General features: G+C 33.2%; 2 protein-coding genes across 10 annotated transcripts in view; one reads left to right on the top strand and one right to left on the bottom strand.

Annotated features, from left to right (window-relative positions):
• The window catches only part of LOC112691624, a 118,319-nt gene that overhangs the window by 17,264 nt on the left and 83,381 nt on the right, over nt 1-17,674 (top strand). The gene's annotated exons all lie outside the window — the stretch shown is intronic.
• LOC112691623 (microtubule-associated serine/threonine-protein kinase 3) overlaps nt 11,917-17,674 on the bottom strand; it is a 28,143-nt gene continuing 22,385 nt past the window's right edge. For 4 of the 5 annotated variants that reach the window (XM_025565949.1, XM_025565945.1, XM_025565947.1 and 1 more), the window contains 2 exons: nt 15,116-15,490; nt 11,917-14,513 (listed from right to left, as the gene is read on the bottom strand). In XM_025565949.1, coding sequence (XP_025421734.1) covers nt 13,221-14,513; nt 15,116-15,490 — 1,668 coding nt within the window. In that variant the 3' untranslated portion in view covers nt 11,917-13,220. The remainder of the gene's footprint in view (nt 14,514-15,115; nt 15,491-17,674) is intronic. The other variant, XM_025565948.1, reaches the window with a different exon arrangement.

Below are 17,674 nucleotides of genomic sequence, written 5' to 3'. Positions count from 1 at the left end.
TTGCAATAATTAAAATCAATGGTTTCCAAACTTTTTGGGGGAAATGGCTTTTGGCAGAAACGGGAATCGTAACTTTTTCGTTTTTGGCGGAAAAGGGCTATGGCGGAAATGGTCAATATTATTTTGGCGGAAACGGGAAACTCCCACATAAACTCAGGCAACAATCATTCTACAACAATAGTTTGGTTAATGGTGTCCAGTCACCCCCTGTGAATATAACTGACACAAATAACATATACAATATTAAATCGAATAGATTTTACGCGTGCGTAATTGAATTTGTGTAGGAACAACTAAAAAGTAAAATTTCAATTTAATATACAAATGTATCAACAGCACGGTATGAAATGTCAGGGATAAACCAGTGGTTTTTATTTATTTATTTATTTATTTATTTTTTTTTTTTTTTGCAGAGTTGTTAATGAAATAACGACATTAACAGTATAAATATACGTAATATAAGAGTATTTATGGACAATAATAATTATTGTATGTTTGTAAATTATTTACAAATATACCTACTAAAATGATGATGAGCGAAATTCTAAAAAAATTACGTAGTAAATGACTTGTAAAAAAAGTATTTTAATTAAATTCAATAATTCAGATTAAGACCTTTTAACAGAATTTTATATTAAAGGACACTGAAAATCAATGACAATTTCAACAAAACAACGCTATCGACTGGTTGTCTAATGATATTTGTTATCGTTCCACATATGAAGAACAGACCTTAAGAACTAAATAATCCGATGATATTTGGCTTCTTCAGAACCCGAGTCCAAATACATTTTTGATCATAAATAATTAAGAATTATAAACTTAAATAAGAGGGAAAAATTATTGCTCGGAAGTTCATAAGATGAGTGAAATGTCCATTTATTTTAATCATAATACTATCAAAAACTGAGTCAAAACCCATTTGTATATTTCTTGAAAATTTAGTGTATGTTGTTTAATATTGTTGCCATTCATCCATATCACGCATATTATAGAATTATACTGTCAAAATTTTTGACATATTATAACGACAATCTAATAATTAAATTCATTATATTTTATTTATTACTCAATATTATAATAACTTTTATATGCACCAAAATAATTATTGGTCATTCGCATCCGATTTAATATAATTTTCACGACTTTGGTTCATAAAGTAATTTGTTTGTTCTATTGTAATCGTTATCAATGATATGATGCTGAAAATTTACTAAGCTATCACCCATATTACTACTAATGTAAAATCATTATTTTTCAAATTGTTAAAATAATTACGTTCATTCATGGTAAAACATTTCAATTTTATTAGTATTCCGATATACAAATCATTTGTTAAGACACTTTCCACAAATGTTTCTGAGCTTGTCAAAATATTAGTTTTTATAATCCTCATTTCGAATGCAAGTCGAGTCGTAGTATTAATATGTGGTGGCCCTGAAAATGGTCATTTTAAATAATAACAGTGACTAAATGAAGCAAATGAGCTGAGGTAGTGTTTTGTAATTATTTTTAAAAGACCACTCGGACGGCATGACCAGAAAGAGTATCTTTGGTCGAACCATACATGTGTACGTGAGATCTATCTGAAATCAGATATCTCTGAAAGACGCATTAATTTTGTGTTTATTTTTAATCCAAAAGGTTTTTGTTCGTCAAAATTATTTGATTGCCATTTGAGTAGCTTTCACCTACATTTGAAAAATAAAAAATAATCATTAAAAATTAATTGTTCTTTGTAAACTAATGACAAGAAAAATATCTCAGTATCAAAATATAATTATACATATTAGAATTAATTTTTCAGTATTGCATTAAAATATATGATACGATTCCTTATAATAAAATGGTTTAGCGGAGATATTATAATTTAAGGATACTGGGTATTTTTTTTATTTATTTATTTATTTTTTTTTTTTTGAGGGTCATCTATCCAACACAAATGACATTTATGCCTTAGCATAAAGGTTCGTAAATACTGCGGTAGGATCTAGTCAGTGCCAGATTATGTTTATAATATAAAGGGAGCTAATATTTTTGATGAAGCCCTTTCACCTAAATCGCTTAAGAAATTTTATTTTTTTTATTCAGATTTAGTAATTTGTAATAAATATCAATTAAAATAAATATAATATATTTGTATACCCATTGTAGTATAGTTACATCTAATTGATAAAACAGTACTTTACATTTGTTAATCAACGATTACAAAACACATTGTGACACTTTTTAACTTACAACCCGGCGCTTCCCCTCCCCCATTTATCCAGTTCCAGGATTAGTGCTGTGTATGAAGTAAGCAACATAGCTTACTTCTCGTACATCACAGTGTAACGAATTTTATGAATAAAATACTTACCGTACTCATTGAAAACATAGATCTGTGTGATAATACAGCACAAAAATGTTTGTACACAACGGTATTTATGTTTATTTTTAAATAGGTGTATACAGTGACATCACCAGTTGTTTAAATATAATGAAAATTAATTAGTCGTAAATATGTTGTACGTCTACACAGAACCGTAATGAGGTTGAGTAGTTAGGTGTAGTTTTTAGGCACCATTGTCAAATCATCGAAAACACGCACTCTCCGGAAAAAAGAGTATTATCAGAATAATAACCCCTGATAACTTCATTTATTCGCATCAATTTTAATTTTTAAGTCCGGTGAAATGTTTGAAGTTGATTTTGGTGATCATTTATCCAGTTTCGTTTTTTTTTTTTTTAAATTCTGTTTCTATTTTTTCTGTAGGCTCTTGTTTTACTTAATTTTTAATTTCAATATCTATATTATCATATTTCTTATTTTTCATTCTAAGATCACGATTAGATACCGGATTATTGATATATAATCATATGAATACCATATGACTAGCAATTTTTCGTTTTCTACTTTTTCTTCACTCTTTCCTTTTCAATCCATGAACAGTAATGTTTTTTTTTTTTTAAAGACCTTTTATTGTTTAATCTATATATTGACAGTTCAAAATTTAATAAATTTGATGTGCCTAAATTATCATTATTGTTCATTTTAAGTTTAGGTTCAAAACGGTAAGAAAAAATGTTTTCAAAATAATATTATTTTTGTAGTATATTGTGATACAAAATGAATATTTAGTATTCTTTTACTGTCATCGAAAATTCGCAAACAACTAAGTAATACAGGATTCAACTAACTACGTTCTGTGTAATTAGTTATCTAATAATTATCATATTTTTAAACACATGAGACATTATGATTTGTAATCGGTTCATAATTTACATGAGTTACAATTTACGATACATTTCTTATATAATTAAAATGTTTGTGTACTTGTAAATTTAAAAACTAACCATTAATATGTTATAAAATAAATAGCATAAAAAACCTATAATTATCTATACATAACATTATGATCAAGAATGTCAAAATGCTTAGTAGCTATGTGTTCAAATGTATAATATTATGTGTATCATGGTAATACAATAAAAATGAATTGGAAACAATTTCTTCGACGGTCCTTCGAATTACTAATATATTTTCCATTAAATGTTTATATTAGTAACTGCATTTATATATATACAAACTCTTAAAACAAATTGGTTGTAGAATTCACGTGTTCGCAGAAATATTAACATGTTCGGGACCGGTTGATAACTATACTGATGACGAAAACCAGCCACGCCTACGTATTGATCGACGTAGACGATTTTTTCTTTATGTGTACCTTATTATTTGTACGGATTATAGATGGATTTCTGATACGAACCGTGTACGAAATGCTTTAATCCTGATTTGCGAACTCAATCGATTAATGGCCGAAGCACGGGTTTCGACTCACCTCGGAATCACTACACAATAATATACTAGAGCCTGAAATATTTATTTGGGCATAACCGTTGGATTATTTTAATTTTAATACAATATATATGCGTTTTGTTATTTGTCCGGAGTGGTTTTCATTACACGGATGGGTTTATCCGGATAAACTTTTACTGCAGGACTGTTGTCAAACCGTAACACTTGAAACGTTGACATTTTCATGCACGTACGCATTGAAAATCGAACGTTGAAACTTGCAACCGTTGAAGCGGGCCGCCATCCTAACGCCATTTGAATTTTCCTAGAAAAAAATTGCTAAAAACAAAAAATTCAATAGTTAGAACGAGACTTATTGCATCTTATGTGATTATGCAAGTTGTCACCTTTATCGTTCTGTGTGTTCGAAAGCAATCCGTTAAATGGTTAAACGATACATTCATCTGCAGTGAAATATATAGGTTTCAATTCATAAGATTTACTATTTTTACACATTACACTTTTCTATTCACCGGATAAATTTGACGGCAATCCAAAAACAATTGGAAAAATGTAATAGATGGTATTTCGGCAATGGTGTTTAGCAACACAGTCAACCCGATCAAAAGAATCTGAAAACGTACTTGACACAACGATCCCCTTTGAATTTACTCGAAATTACGAATAGTATGAAAAGCTGGATTCGAGTGTATAAATGGTGAATAAATAAAAATAATTAGTTGATCATATTAATATAAATTATTGAAACATTTTATTAATCCGAACTCGATCGATAGAATCATTTTCATACCCCCCTCCCCCCTCGTAATAAAATATTTATCACAGCTGACTGAAATATACGATCGTTCTTAACGGTCAACAGATATTATAATGTAATATTTGGTGCCAACTGCAAAATTTCCGCCATCGTGACCCCGTTTAAATTGTTGCAGTACACAGTTGAAATAGTGACCTTTCGTAATGATAATACAATGCTTCAGTTTTGACCACTACCCGTTCACAATGATATTGAAACTTATATAATAATGTGTGTTATAAATATAAGCGGTTTTGCTAATGGTCATACGAATTCAATTTTATTCGAATTTTACAACTGTTAGTTACGCGCAACAATTAAAATGGTGTGCATTTTCAGTTCTCGAAATGTAATTTTAAATGAAATTAACTTAATATCTGTGCAAACATAAGTTTTATAATATTTTAGTACATTATTATTGCTATTATAATATTAGTATTAAATAATTATAAAATCAATCCAAAAATAAACTATAAGTTAAAAGTGAAACTTTTTTCATCGAGTAAACGCAGATTCCGATTGGGGATACCGGCTTGCTAAAAACTTCAGTTGGAAAAAGTAATATTGGTAAAATTGCTCGGTAAAATGATAGAAAATAGAATAAATTATATTCGTTTTAAAATTGTTATGTACACTATTTTGTGGTTTACCTTCTAAGTGAACTTACACAATAATTACACAATAATCTCTGTATACAATATCAATCTTAATCAACATTAACCCATAAATCATTTTTGAACATGTCAAAGATGTCCTTCTCACTATATATATGCAGAAACGCATATGAATGATACATTTATTACGATGTTAAAAAAAAATATTTGATTACCGAAAGAAAACGCTTTTTCAATTTCAAGCAAAAACAACACAAACACATTTGATTGAACACGATTTGTGTATAAAATATTATAAATATTTCTACGTCAACGAACGTAACTACTAAGCTTCTCTTCGTTTTAACATATTTTCTAATATGGATTTGTTTGCTCCTTACCAATCAATGTTTTTGCGCGAAGTCGGTTAAGTGTTTTCGTGGGAACTGCAGTATAATAATAATAATAATATTGTACATGTCACACGACGGGACTAAATAATTATTATAATAATAATAACAAAAATTATTATTAATATTATTACCTATTGCGTTACGTCGAACAGTGTCGTTAATCCGTCCACACCGAACGATCGCGTAAACGAATAATGCATAATGATGTAAATATATAATGCATGTGATTGCGCTAAATCACTCGTAGAGGACATCGTTTTTATTTGATTTTTTTTTTTTCTGTTAGAGCCCATTAAAACAGAAAATACGACCTCGAAAATAATTCCCGATTACAGGTATAGTTTTGCGCGTAATAACATAACAATACGAACAGTAGTAAAATATAATAGCATACACGAGGGGTGTTTAACGACTTGTGCGGGGACGTTACGGACTCGACACGAAAACCGGAGTCGACTCGTATGGTAATTTATTGCACTTAACGATTACTACCGTGGTCGCGGTCAACAGCGGAGGTAGATATGTGTAGACTTTAATACATGCCGCAAAAACGTTTGTGAATACATCGAAAATGCCTATGCGTGAGTACGATTGACGTATTTTCAAATTTTTTTGTTGAGAAAGATGGATTAAAATTTCTCTGCAAAATAAATTATAACATTACGAAAAAATACGTATAAGGTATATATTAATTATTATAATAAATACGAACGAAGAGTTATTCACAACCATATGATATAAATTAATGTTCGACCACACGACGGTTTCGTCCGAACGGTTAGGATCCACACGGATTTTTCCATAAAGAACGTCGTTTTTACGCAGTATTTTCCCTTCAGTCTACGTTTGATTATATTCTATTTTTAAACTCTTGACTGAGGTTGGCTTTCAATACGAATCAAAACGCACCAATTGCCATGTAGTTTTCGTACCGTCGTAACCGATTACATAGGAAACAACAACAATCGTGTCTACTGAGTATATCCAAATAATGAATACGCACTTCTTCCCAAGGATTTTCGGTACCATTTCAATTTTTTTAAAGGTCTTGGACTCATTCCACGGTAATGATTAACATTTCTGTGTCAATATCCATGTAAATTGTTTACAAAAAGCGACGACGAACAGCTTTGACATCGGACGGCAGACGATGAAACATCGTCTTTTGTGAAGGTTGCAATCACTTTCATCTTCCAACTGGCAATCAGCACATCCATACGTACGTCTTGTGTGAAACGAGCCTTCTCTAACTCTGTACCTTCGTGACAAGTCACTTTTGAACTTTTTTTTTTCGTTTCAAATTATTAACAATGATAATAATCTCGTTGATGCGCATTACCGTACCGACTACGGTCGACGTCGAGAAAAGTGCAATAATGAAAAATCAAGACTACGTTTCTGAATCCGCACCCGCGCTCGGACTTGCCATACCTATAATGTTATAATTACTTGCTTGCCTCGGGTTTGATAACGGTTTGACAACTGTATGATACGCAACGTAACATTTGAACATTTGTCGATAGCCCGTTGGAAAACGTTAATATCCACACGACGATATGCACTTATCGTGCTGAATTATTATTGATATTATTAGGTTTCGAGTATAGCATTTCAAGAAAATACCCCCCCCCCCCCCCCGAGAGTTGAGGAATTTTTGTTTAGTGCTCAATAGGCCTTTAATACGCTTCTACCAAGCATTTCCATCTATCACAACCTCTTGCCATTTTTATCGTAATCCCATCATCGATTTCTTTTGTGTCCTTATCTATTCTATTTATCCATCGTTGACTGCGTCTCCTTCTTGGCGGTCGCTTTTTGTCTATTTTTTTAGCTAATACATTAGGGATAAGGCGTCCATCAACTCTTCAAACGTGGCCAGCCTACTCCAGGCGTTTTGCTTTGATATACTTTCCAATATTTGGTTTGTTGTACAGCTTTTCTATATCCACGCTTATTCTTCTTTCATATTCTCCGTTTAGATTTCGTGTGGGACTAAATATCTTCCACAACATGTTTCTTTCAAATGTAAACAGTTAACTACGGGGGTATGGCGAACCCGGGGTCCCTGAGCCCCAAACTGACCTTAATTGGTTAGTTCAACCTGGCTTGTCAGGTTGAACGCTGGGCAAACACCCCAGCCTAGTAAAAATACACTGTGTTGTGAATCTAACAACCAAGCCTCGGGACATTTATTTTGAGAGTTGAGGGTTATCATAGATAAATAGTCGTGCAGGAATGTGGTGGTAGTATATAATATTAAAGTAATGATTGAATTCGAAAAACAGAAATGTTTAAACATTTCGTATAATTTTCTTGCATTATTTTTATCTAGCTGGTGTATTTTCATAAAGCCGAGATGTACAAATGTTTATTTCATAAATTTATTGGGTACGTTTACTATTGCAAATTATACAGTTTACTACATTTTTTTGTACGCGTATACGTTTGACTTTTATGCAAAACATTAAGGATTTCGTTATTATTATATGAACGTATTGAGAATGTTCAAAACTTCAAAATTATTAATTGTATTGAATTCAAATTCGAGTATCTAATCAGTAAATATATCACACAGCAATAATACGTTGTCATGTAATTTTCAGTAATCGGTATCTTTCACCCGTACTTATAGGTTAGGTTAGGTACGTATTTTTATAACATAATTATAATGGGCATACAAGAATTAATACTGTAGGTACATATTGAAATGTTGTTTTGAAGTATTATTTTATTTAAAACTTCAAGTACGAACTTTAAAGTGTAATATTGTATAAACATTATTTAAGTCCATCACAGTGTCTTTGTAGAACACACAAATTTTAAATTGACATTATTAAATAAATATACTATCAGGATGTTGAAAAAATAAAGAATTGTTACTTTTTTAATAATAAACTGAACTCGTACAATCCTCTAGACTAATACTTTCAGTTAGGTCATCTATGGAACAATACGTAACAGAACTATACTACATAAATACTGCCACTAACAGTTAAATTTTTTTTTTTTAGTTTAACATGTTGGTCGACAGCTATAATACGAGTATAAGAGTTATTTGTAGGTTCCACCATGATGGACAAATAATTTTTGAGAGTTAACAACTCAATTATAAAACACTAGTCGGGGAAAGGAATAACTTAAATTTTAGCAGTAAAACTTAAAGCATTCACAGCTCAAGGAAAAAATTAGAAAATTTAACGGAAAATAGGAACAAAAATAGATATTCTAAAGATTAGAAACGGTTGTTTTTGAGAACTCATTAGAACTTCGATACACTCTGAAGATAATAATTTAACTCTTCCTGAAAATGTCGTAAACATATCTTATGGATTAACGGATCAGTTAAAATTTGTTGTCGACGGAAGAAGATAGAGGATCCCGCGTTAAAAGTATTTTAGTAGGAAATCAAAATATGTATCTAATGAATAAACTAAACAGAAATACACTGCAAGACGAATAATTGGATTACGTAAGACTATATGTTATCAAATAATAAATAAAATAAAAGTTAAAAAAAAAAATTTAATGATTTGGTAGGTACAACTTAATTGACTATTTTGTACATGTATAATGTTAAAAAAAAACCATAATGTCACTATAAAAAACCTATATATAAACTAAAAAATTTAAAGAAAATTTGACAATGATAAGTAAACCAAAACGGAAAACGCGATTTACATGCTACAAAAACGTACTGTTTCACGGATTCACGCGTATGATAGCCACAATACGACTATCTACTTAAAACAAACTATATATACCCTCTTAAGATTTTTAAAATACTGTCTATACAATATTATTTAATAATAAAACTTTTGCAAGACGACTACACGACTACGTTCCTGATCGACCATAGAACAACGATTTATATTGTACAAAATGTTTGTCATTGGTAATATTGTACACCATATAATTAAGTAGTGCAAATTTGTGAAACATTAAGTCAAAGAACATAATAAAGATAATCGTAAAACGCACGTCAGACATAATTTATACTAGAGATCTGCACGTGGTACGTTGACCAAATATTAATGACACGCGCAAAAAATTGAAATTATTAAAAATTATACACAAAAAAAAATGTATACTATTTATGAAATGTTGATCACAAGAAATTCAAATAAACAAATTATATATATTTTAAAAATGACAATATTCCTTATGCTTTTATATTTTTCGTCAACTTATATTTGTGAAAGCTTATTCGCCATTACTAAGTCTCGGAACTTTATGCTCTATAAAGAACTCAAATATACGCATACATATGCGTTAAAAATCATCATAATATGCGTTATAAATTTGAAAAATATGCAAAACTATACAATTTACATAAATTAGGGGTACGAGGGAAAAAATTAAAAAAAAATTTAAAAAAATTAAACGCTGCACACTCATGTATTGTTGTATCCTATTATACAAGCTGTACAATCTTCATCAAACTTTAATCTTTTTAAAGACATACGTAAAAGTACTGATAACTATCACTTTATATTATGGTACAATAATAATGCCATTTAGATAAAAATTAATTCAGGCCAGTCGGCGATTACTATTACGATTTTTCAGTATAATAGAAATTATAATATCATTGAGAGCAATACTTAGAGTCATTGATGAATTAATTAATGTTATCAAACAAAATAAAATGTAAAATTTTGGTTGTCATATATCTAATATTTTATGTTGAACTATAAATTTGTAAAAAAAAAATAAATTCGTTAAATCTATGAAACATGCATATAAAAGTATCTCTTAAAGCATAAATATGCGAATCTGTATAAAAAATAACGAAATATACAAAATTGATTGATTTTAAAATCTGTGTACTATGGATTGAATTTATATTGAACTAGAATTTCAATAAGCACTTTCTAATCAAATATGCAAATGCCTAAAGTTCCGAGCTTGAGTCATTACGATTTTAATAAAATCAAAGGAAAGAAATTTTTTGACCAATAAAACAATTGTTGCTTGTGTTTCACTAAATATACTAAAATTTAATAAAAATAATGTAATAAATTTGTAATTTTATTTTTATTCTTAGAAAAATTTGGCGATTGAATCAAAAAAGGTTTGCCACCTCTAATATATATATATATATATATACAGTGGTATACATACAAGGAGGGTTTAAGGGTTCAACCCCCCCCCCGGGCCAAAAAAAAAAATTATTTTATTATTGATGACGTATAATATATTCGTAGTTTCATTATTACGCTTTGAACTTAAAATATATAACTATACAAATATTATGATAATTAAATAATTATATTGATAAGTGTTTGAAAAGTTTTGTTGACAATGCTATTTTTATATTCCAATAGCTATTAATTTACTGTAATGTAAAAGTAAACTGTAAATTGGTAAAAAATTTGTATAAAATAATATCTATTTATAGCAGTTATTTATCTTATTTATCTGTGCAACGAAAAAAAAAAAAAGATAACGATTATTTTTGTTAACACCCCCCCCAGAGCAAGATTTAATGTACACCATTGTATATATATATAAATAATAATATATACATATTTTTATGATTTGTGACAAACCTACTCCATCAGTTTGGGAACGGGAACATTTCCTCGTCTAATGATAATAATTGGCATTAGTATTGTACTCTTATGTTATATTTAGGTAGTTTTATTTTTGACCTGGTCAATCCAAAGAAAAATATTACTACTTGTATAAATTAATTCACACGCGTTATACAGTCGTTAGTCGTCTTGTAAATAAACAAATCTAAATGTGCAATTGGCACTTTTATTACAATACTCTTTCTAAATATATTTATTTATTATTAGGTAGTATATATTATACGCACGTATTACAATAGAAAAATTGAGTAAAACTAATAAAAATATATCTTATATCGATAAATATATACCCATTTTAAATGGTACAAAAAATTTTTGTTACACAAACTAAACAATAATTTAAAAATAAATGTATTAGAAAAAAATGTATATCTTCACACGTCTAATAATGTAAATATGATCATAATATGTGTACTTAAGTGTATACATATACTAAATGATTAATAATTTCCAGTCTTTAAAAATGATTAACAAGTTTATTTTTACTTCTTAGTTTACGACATTTGGAAAGAATTTAATAAATAATTTAACCTAAAATACAATCAATAAAACTACGATAATAGTACTGTTTAAACATTAATACATAAAAAAAAAAAAAAAAAAAAGGTAAATATAAAATAAAATTTTGAATATAACAAATAAACATTAATATGGATTTTAAATAATAATTACTATATATTATATATATATATATATATCATACTTAATATTAATGTAACAAATAAAAATGATGAGGTTGATTTCTACGTTGCTAAATCATAATTAACACAACTAATTAAAAGTATAAGACCTATGAATATAAAACAATAAATTTGGGGTGTTGTATCTATCACAAAGTATCACAAATAAATAACAAGAAGCTTGTGTGTTATGAAAACATACTCGGAAATACATTTTCAATAACATATTAGATAAAGTTTTTCTAGATAATAATAAATTACAAAAATTCTCACACACACACACACACACACACACACACACAAACACACATTAACATAATATAATGAATTCAAGTATAAAAAATAACGCGCTTGACGACTACAGTTCAACCGAGAGAAAGAATCCTTACACCAATAAAATCGCGCATACACACTCGATCGTTATGGAGAAGAAAATGAAGCACACACGTCGGAAACGTGTGAGGAAGAAAATTAAAATATTGTTCCTGAACAATAAGCGAGTAGTAAACAATAGTATGATAATAATAGTTTCACACGGAAAAATCGTTAATAACAAGTGTTTACGTAAAAGACGAATGTAGCGTAAAAAAAAAAAAAAAAAAGTTCGGTGCCGAACAATAAACTTGTCCGTTGATTTAGGTTTAGGTTTAAGGCTTAACCGTGTAACGGCCGTAATGAGATCTAACGAGGCGGAAATTTTAAACAATCATGTAACGCTAAATTTATAATCATTTAAGACGTAATTTAACATGCATACAAAAAATAAATGCGTTTATCGTGATGAGCAAAAAGTGACGAAAAAGGCGAATTACACTGATTTGGTCCTACGAATTAAGTAAATAGGCACTTTGAGACTAAATACATAAAAAATAAGAACGATATTTCGTAGTACAATTGTAATACACGTTAGTAGTCATATTTGTCGAGGTTCAATATTTTTATTCGCGTTAAAGGCTCGCACGGAACCTAAACTAACCTAAGACGCGCAACCGTCATAAAGAAAATAATAATAATAATAATAATAATAACAACAACGATAGTAAATCGTGCGTTAACGAACCTCGTTTAGTGCAACACAAACACGCAAACACACTAAAACACATAATCGCCGCCGTACATCCGATCGCTGATGGACCGGAAGACGGAACGACAACACTTAACAGTAGTAATAATAAAAAACGAAAACGAAAAACAAAAAAAAAAAGTAAAACATAACGAACGAATCGGACAAAGGTGTTTTGTCGGACGATAACGGGCGTGGCGAGACGAACGAGTGTGTCCGCGGGAACGCGGAGATTTGGCCGTACGGCCTACTAGGCTGCCGTAACGACGGTCGCTCGTCTCAAGGCTGCGGCGACGGCGGCGTGTCGTTAATCAGCGCGCAATATTTGTTGTTCGCCGTGCCGCACTTTGCCTCGTCACTGACCGCCGTCGCCGATGGTTTGAGCTGCTGTTCCCCCCGGTTGCCGTGCTTGTACTTCCGGTTGAAGAAATACCTGGCGTGCAACGACTTGGTCGACTTCGGCCTGTCGACGACGGCCACCACCGCGGTCGTCTCGCGATCTCTAGCGATGGATGAGGCGACAGTCGTCACCGCGGACGCCACCGATTGCTGCGGGTGCTGCTGTTGCTGCTGCTGCTGATGATGATGATGATGATCCCTCTCTTCGGCTATGCGAGGCAACGACGCGTGCCCGGTATCGTTCGCGTACGTCTTGTTCACCGCCGGTTCGGCAGCCGCCGCGGTCGCGGTACCGGTCGTCGTGGCCGCCGCGCTTTCAGCGACCGCCGTCGACTTCTCGGCCGGCGGCGGCGACGACGGCGCGTCGGTCCCGGCCGTGGTCGTGGTCACCACGGTGGTCTTGACGACGAACGGCGAACCGGAAGCGGTGGAGGCCGCGCGCACGCACATGGGCGGCGACTTGGTGGTGACGGTGACGCGCGGCGCGTGGTGTGTTGTGACCTTGAGCGCGGGGTCGCACAGCGGCGATATCGAGTTGGACTTGGTCTCGGCGGTGCGCGGGTGCAGCCTGTCAGGGGACAGAGCGCGGCGAAGCAGCGGTGAGCCCGGCTCGGACGTCTTGCACGGGCGGCCGAACGACGAGCCGGCCGCCTTCTTCCCGCCGCAGCACGCGGACACGGAGCCGGCCGCGGCCGCGGCAGACGTCACGGTAGACACGGCGCATCCATTGGCGTTGGACAGCAGCGAGGACGGGCTGTATGTCTGCGTGGTGTTGGAGCTGCCGGGCTGGTGGCCGGACGAGAACGTCAACGGGCTAGGCGACCGGGTCGGCGACTGCGGTAACGGCGACGGTGAGGGGGTGCGCGCGAGCGGCGACAGCGGTATGTGACCGACCGACTTGCGTCGGTTGGGCGAGTGCAGGTTCTTGGTGACCGAGTGCAGCTTGTGCTTGAGCCCGTGCAGCGTGGACGGTCGCTGGTACGGCGTGGCCGAGTTGGGCGTCACGGTCGGCGACGAGTTGGCTGACGAGCTCGACGAGCTGGTCGACGACGAGTAATCGATGGCCCCGGCGGCGGGGCCGGCGACGATGGACGCGGCGGTGACCGTCGATGCGTCCGGCGATAATGGTTGGCCGCTCGACACCGGGCTACGGCCTCCGGCCAACAGTGACAGCTGTGAAAACGACAAACGGTCGGTAAAACTTTCGTGTCACGCGAAGTAACGGTCGTGGTATTCGCCCCATCGAATACACCGACCGTCTTCGGTTCGTCCGAATTACTAGTCCACGGGGATTCGTTTTCAATCGGTTGCTCTATGATTTTCTAAACAACCACCGACAATATAGGACCAGGATTTTTTTTACAGACGCCAAAGACGATAATTTTCTATCGATAAACGCGTTTCAGTGACACCTAATCAAATTTTCGATGGGTGGTTTTCAGTCAAACGTTCATATATTTCTAAACGTATTTTATCCATTCCGTAGGGTATTTTTCGCGGTTTGATTCGTATATGCGTTTTGAATAACATTCAACCAAGTATTCGCGGCATCCACGACTTCCGGACCCACAACGGTTGTTGTCGTTTAACGGTAAAAATGTATGCGGTCAATTAAGAAGCTCATATTTTTAAATAACAAGAAAAAGCTACGAACAATATTTTCGAAATTTCCCAGGACCCAGGAATGCCCGTCAAACCACCCCTACGCGGTGAAATTATTTCGATCACGATACCCCACCCCACCTTCTCTACATTTACATACTTAGAACACGTACCTGTTGATAGTCCGGCGTGCACTTGGTGCTGATCCGGCGGAACAGCGAGTTCTTGTGCCGGCGCCTGCTCTCGCCCGCCGGTATGTCCTTACGCTGCGACCGCTTGTGCCGGTGCGCGTGGTGGCCGAGCCCGAGTCCCCTGTGCCGCGTGTTCGACGCCAATTTGCTCAGTCCCGGCTCGCGGCGCCGGCCGCCCGTCTTGATGGACGTGAACTCCAGCGGAGTGGACCGCAGCGTCGCCTTATCACCGCCGGACAGCAGCAGCTGCAACACCTGCGTGTGGTTCATCCCCTGAACCGGTTCACCGTTGACGTGCGTGATCAGGTCACCGGGGCTCATGCCCGCCTCAAAAGCCGGACTTCCAGGATCCACAGCCTGTTCAGACAAACAAACAAGCACCACGTTTAGAGGGTTTAGTGCGCTGGTCCGCAACCAGGTTATTAGTTAGGCCGTTTTTGAGCCATACTGTACACAACAAGTGTTCTCAACCCTTTCAGATAAGTGTCCACTTTCGTACTACTTTATGATGTCACGCCTATCCCCACCAAAATAAGATCGGAATATTTTTAGTTTATATACATTGGAGGGATACTTAATTTTAACTAAAAAATGTTCATGCTAAGACCACCCCATTTTACTGATACTATATAAAAGTGATTCAAGTAGAATTTGGTGATGATGACTCTATAAATAATGTAAATTATGTGAATGAGCTATTTAATAAAAATTTTAAATTATTTTTTATTTATTAATGTATCCCCCCCCAATCTAATTAAAATGTGATGCTATAATAAAAAAAAATGTCAACCCTTTTGAGGCAAGGGAAAGGGGCGATGAGTCATCACCAAATTCTACATAAATTACTTTTACATATTATCAAATAAAATGTGGCAAGAATCCTGACTTAAGAAAATTAAAAAAAAATTTCTTCTTCTATAAATAAAGCCCACCCTCATATATATATTATTATATTATTATATATATATATTTTATAATACATATATCACACCTTTAATATTGATTAATGGATTAGTATGATAATATGAGAATCATTGAAGTATTTTTTTTAAATTTATAATAAATTTATCCATTGGAAAAAATATTATTAAACTTTAAAGTTATTAAAACAAATCATATTATATTCACTTTCTTATATTTTAAATTTATTATTATTAAGTAGATAGGTACAAATGAAGGAAAGGGATGGCACTACTTAGATTCAATAAATTGTGACTAAATAATGTATAGATTAACATAAAAATAATCAAACAATAACGTTTTTACGTTTCATTGCTCCGCTCCTCCCTCCCACACACACAAGGTTAAGAACTGCTGTAGTACAGTATTTGCTGACTATGTGCGTAATACAATTCATGAATGGTGACGTGATGTAGAGGCATTGAGGATTATAGAGCAATCAGCTATAAGTTTTTTTTTAAAAACCTGTGGGAGGAGATCTTGACTTTTTAGCTGTTAACAAATGTATACGAAAGATAAATACACGAGCGTTTAAACGTAATAAATTAATCAGTAACTATGTCAACCGGATACTCGGTAAAAAGGAATGTGAACCTTTAAAGAAATGGAAGGAAGTAGTACAGGACCGTGAAAAATGGAGAGATATTGTGATAGCGGCCAAAACTCTTAGAGAGTACGAAGTGCCAGAGAAAGAAGAAGAAAAACATTTAAAGAAGTTGATCGCGATTTAATATTGAATTTTGTTTTATGATGTTTTCTTGTACGTATAAACTGTTTACCGCAATGCCTGATTATGACGATTATTAAACGCGTAGAAGTACCCATTACTCATTAAGTAATCACTAAAATATACAGGTCGTAATGAAACTATAGGAGTTAATTTTATATGAATTATAATTAATTATCTATATAGTATAAAGTAACTTATAATTTATTTATTTAAGCTTATACGGATTAAAAGTCGGTAATTCTAACACTCAAACTGAACGAAAATAGTAAATCGTGATTTTTTTTTTTTTCGACAGATCTATTTAAACTTTCTAACGGAAAACTTTGTGTGTACTGTATATATATATATTAAACTTATTGAATTACAAATTGTTGATATTATTTATAAGCATTAAAAGCAAATATATTAAGTCTTAGCTTTAACGTGATTCTAAAAATAATAAGCCTCTTTCAAGCTATTCTCTTAAGTGTATTATATACTACAATAAATGAATTGATTAACTTACACGTAAACAATACACTTTAAATTATTATTCGAAATATACACTTTATGTCAATAGTCACTTAAGTTCGTTTGCAATGGATGAATCTACTCTTTTTAAATAATTTAATATAAATGTCCAAACATTCATAAAAATATAATATTTAATAATAATTCAAAGTCAATGTTAATTTATATAAAAATAAACTTTTCTTTTTTTTATATCAAATAGCTATCTAATAATATCAAAAATTAACTAAATTAATATTTTTATACTGAATATAAAATCAATAAATCAATTAAAAACGTAATCAAATTAATTCACATAGTTTAAAGATCTTTAAACATGTAATAGCTAACTCATTCAATTA

The sequence above is a fragment of the Sipha flava genome, unplaced genomic scaffold (genome assembly GCF_003268045.1).
Source record: "Sipha flava isolate LNK unplaced genomic scaffold, YSA_version1 65_pilon_pilon, whole genome shotgun sequence".
Taxonomy (NCBI): Eukaryota; Metazoa; Arthropoda; class Insecta; order Hemiptera; family Aphididae; genus Sipha; species Sipha flava.
This window is presented reverse-complemented; position numbering and strand designations above follow the sequence as displayed.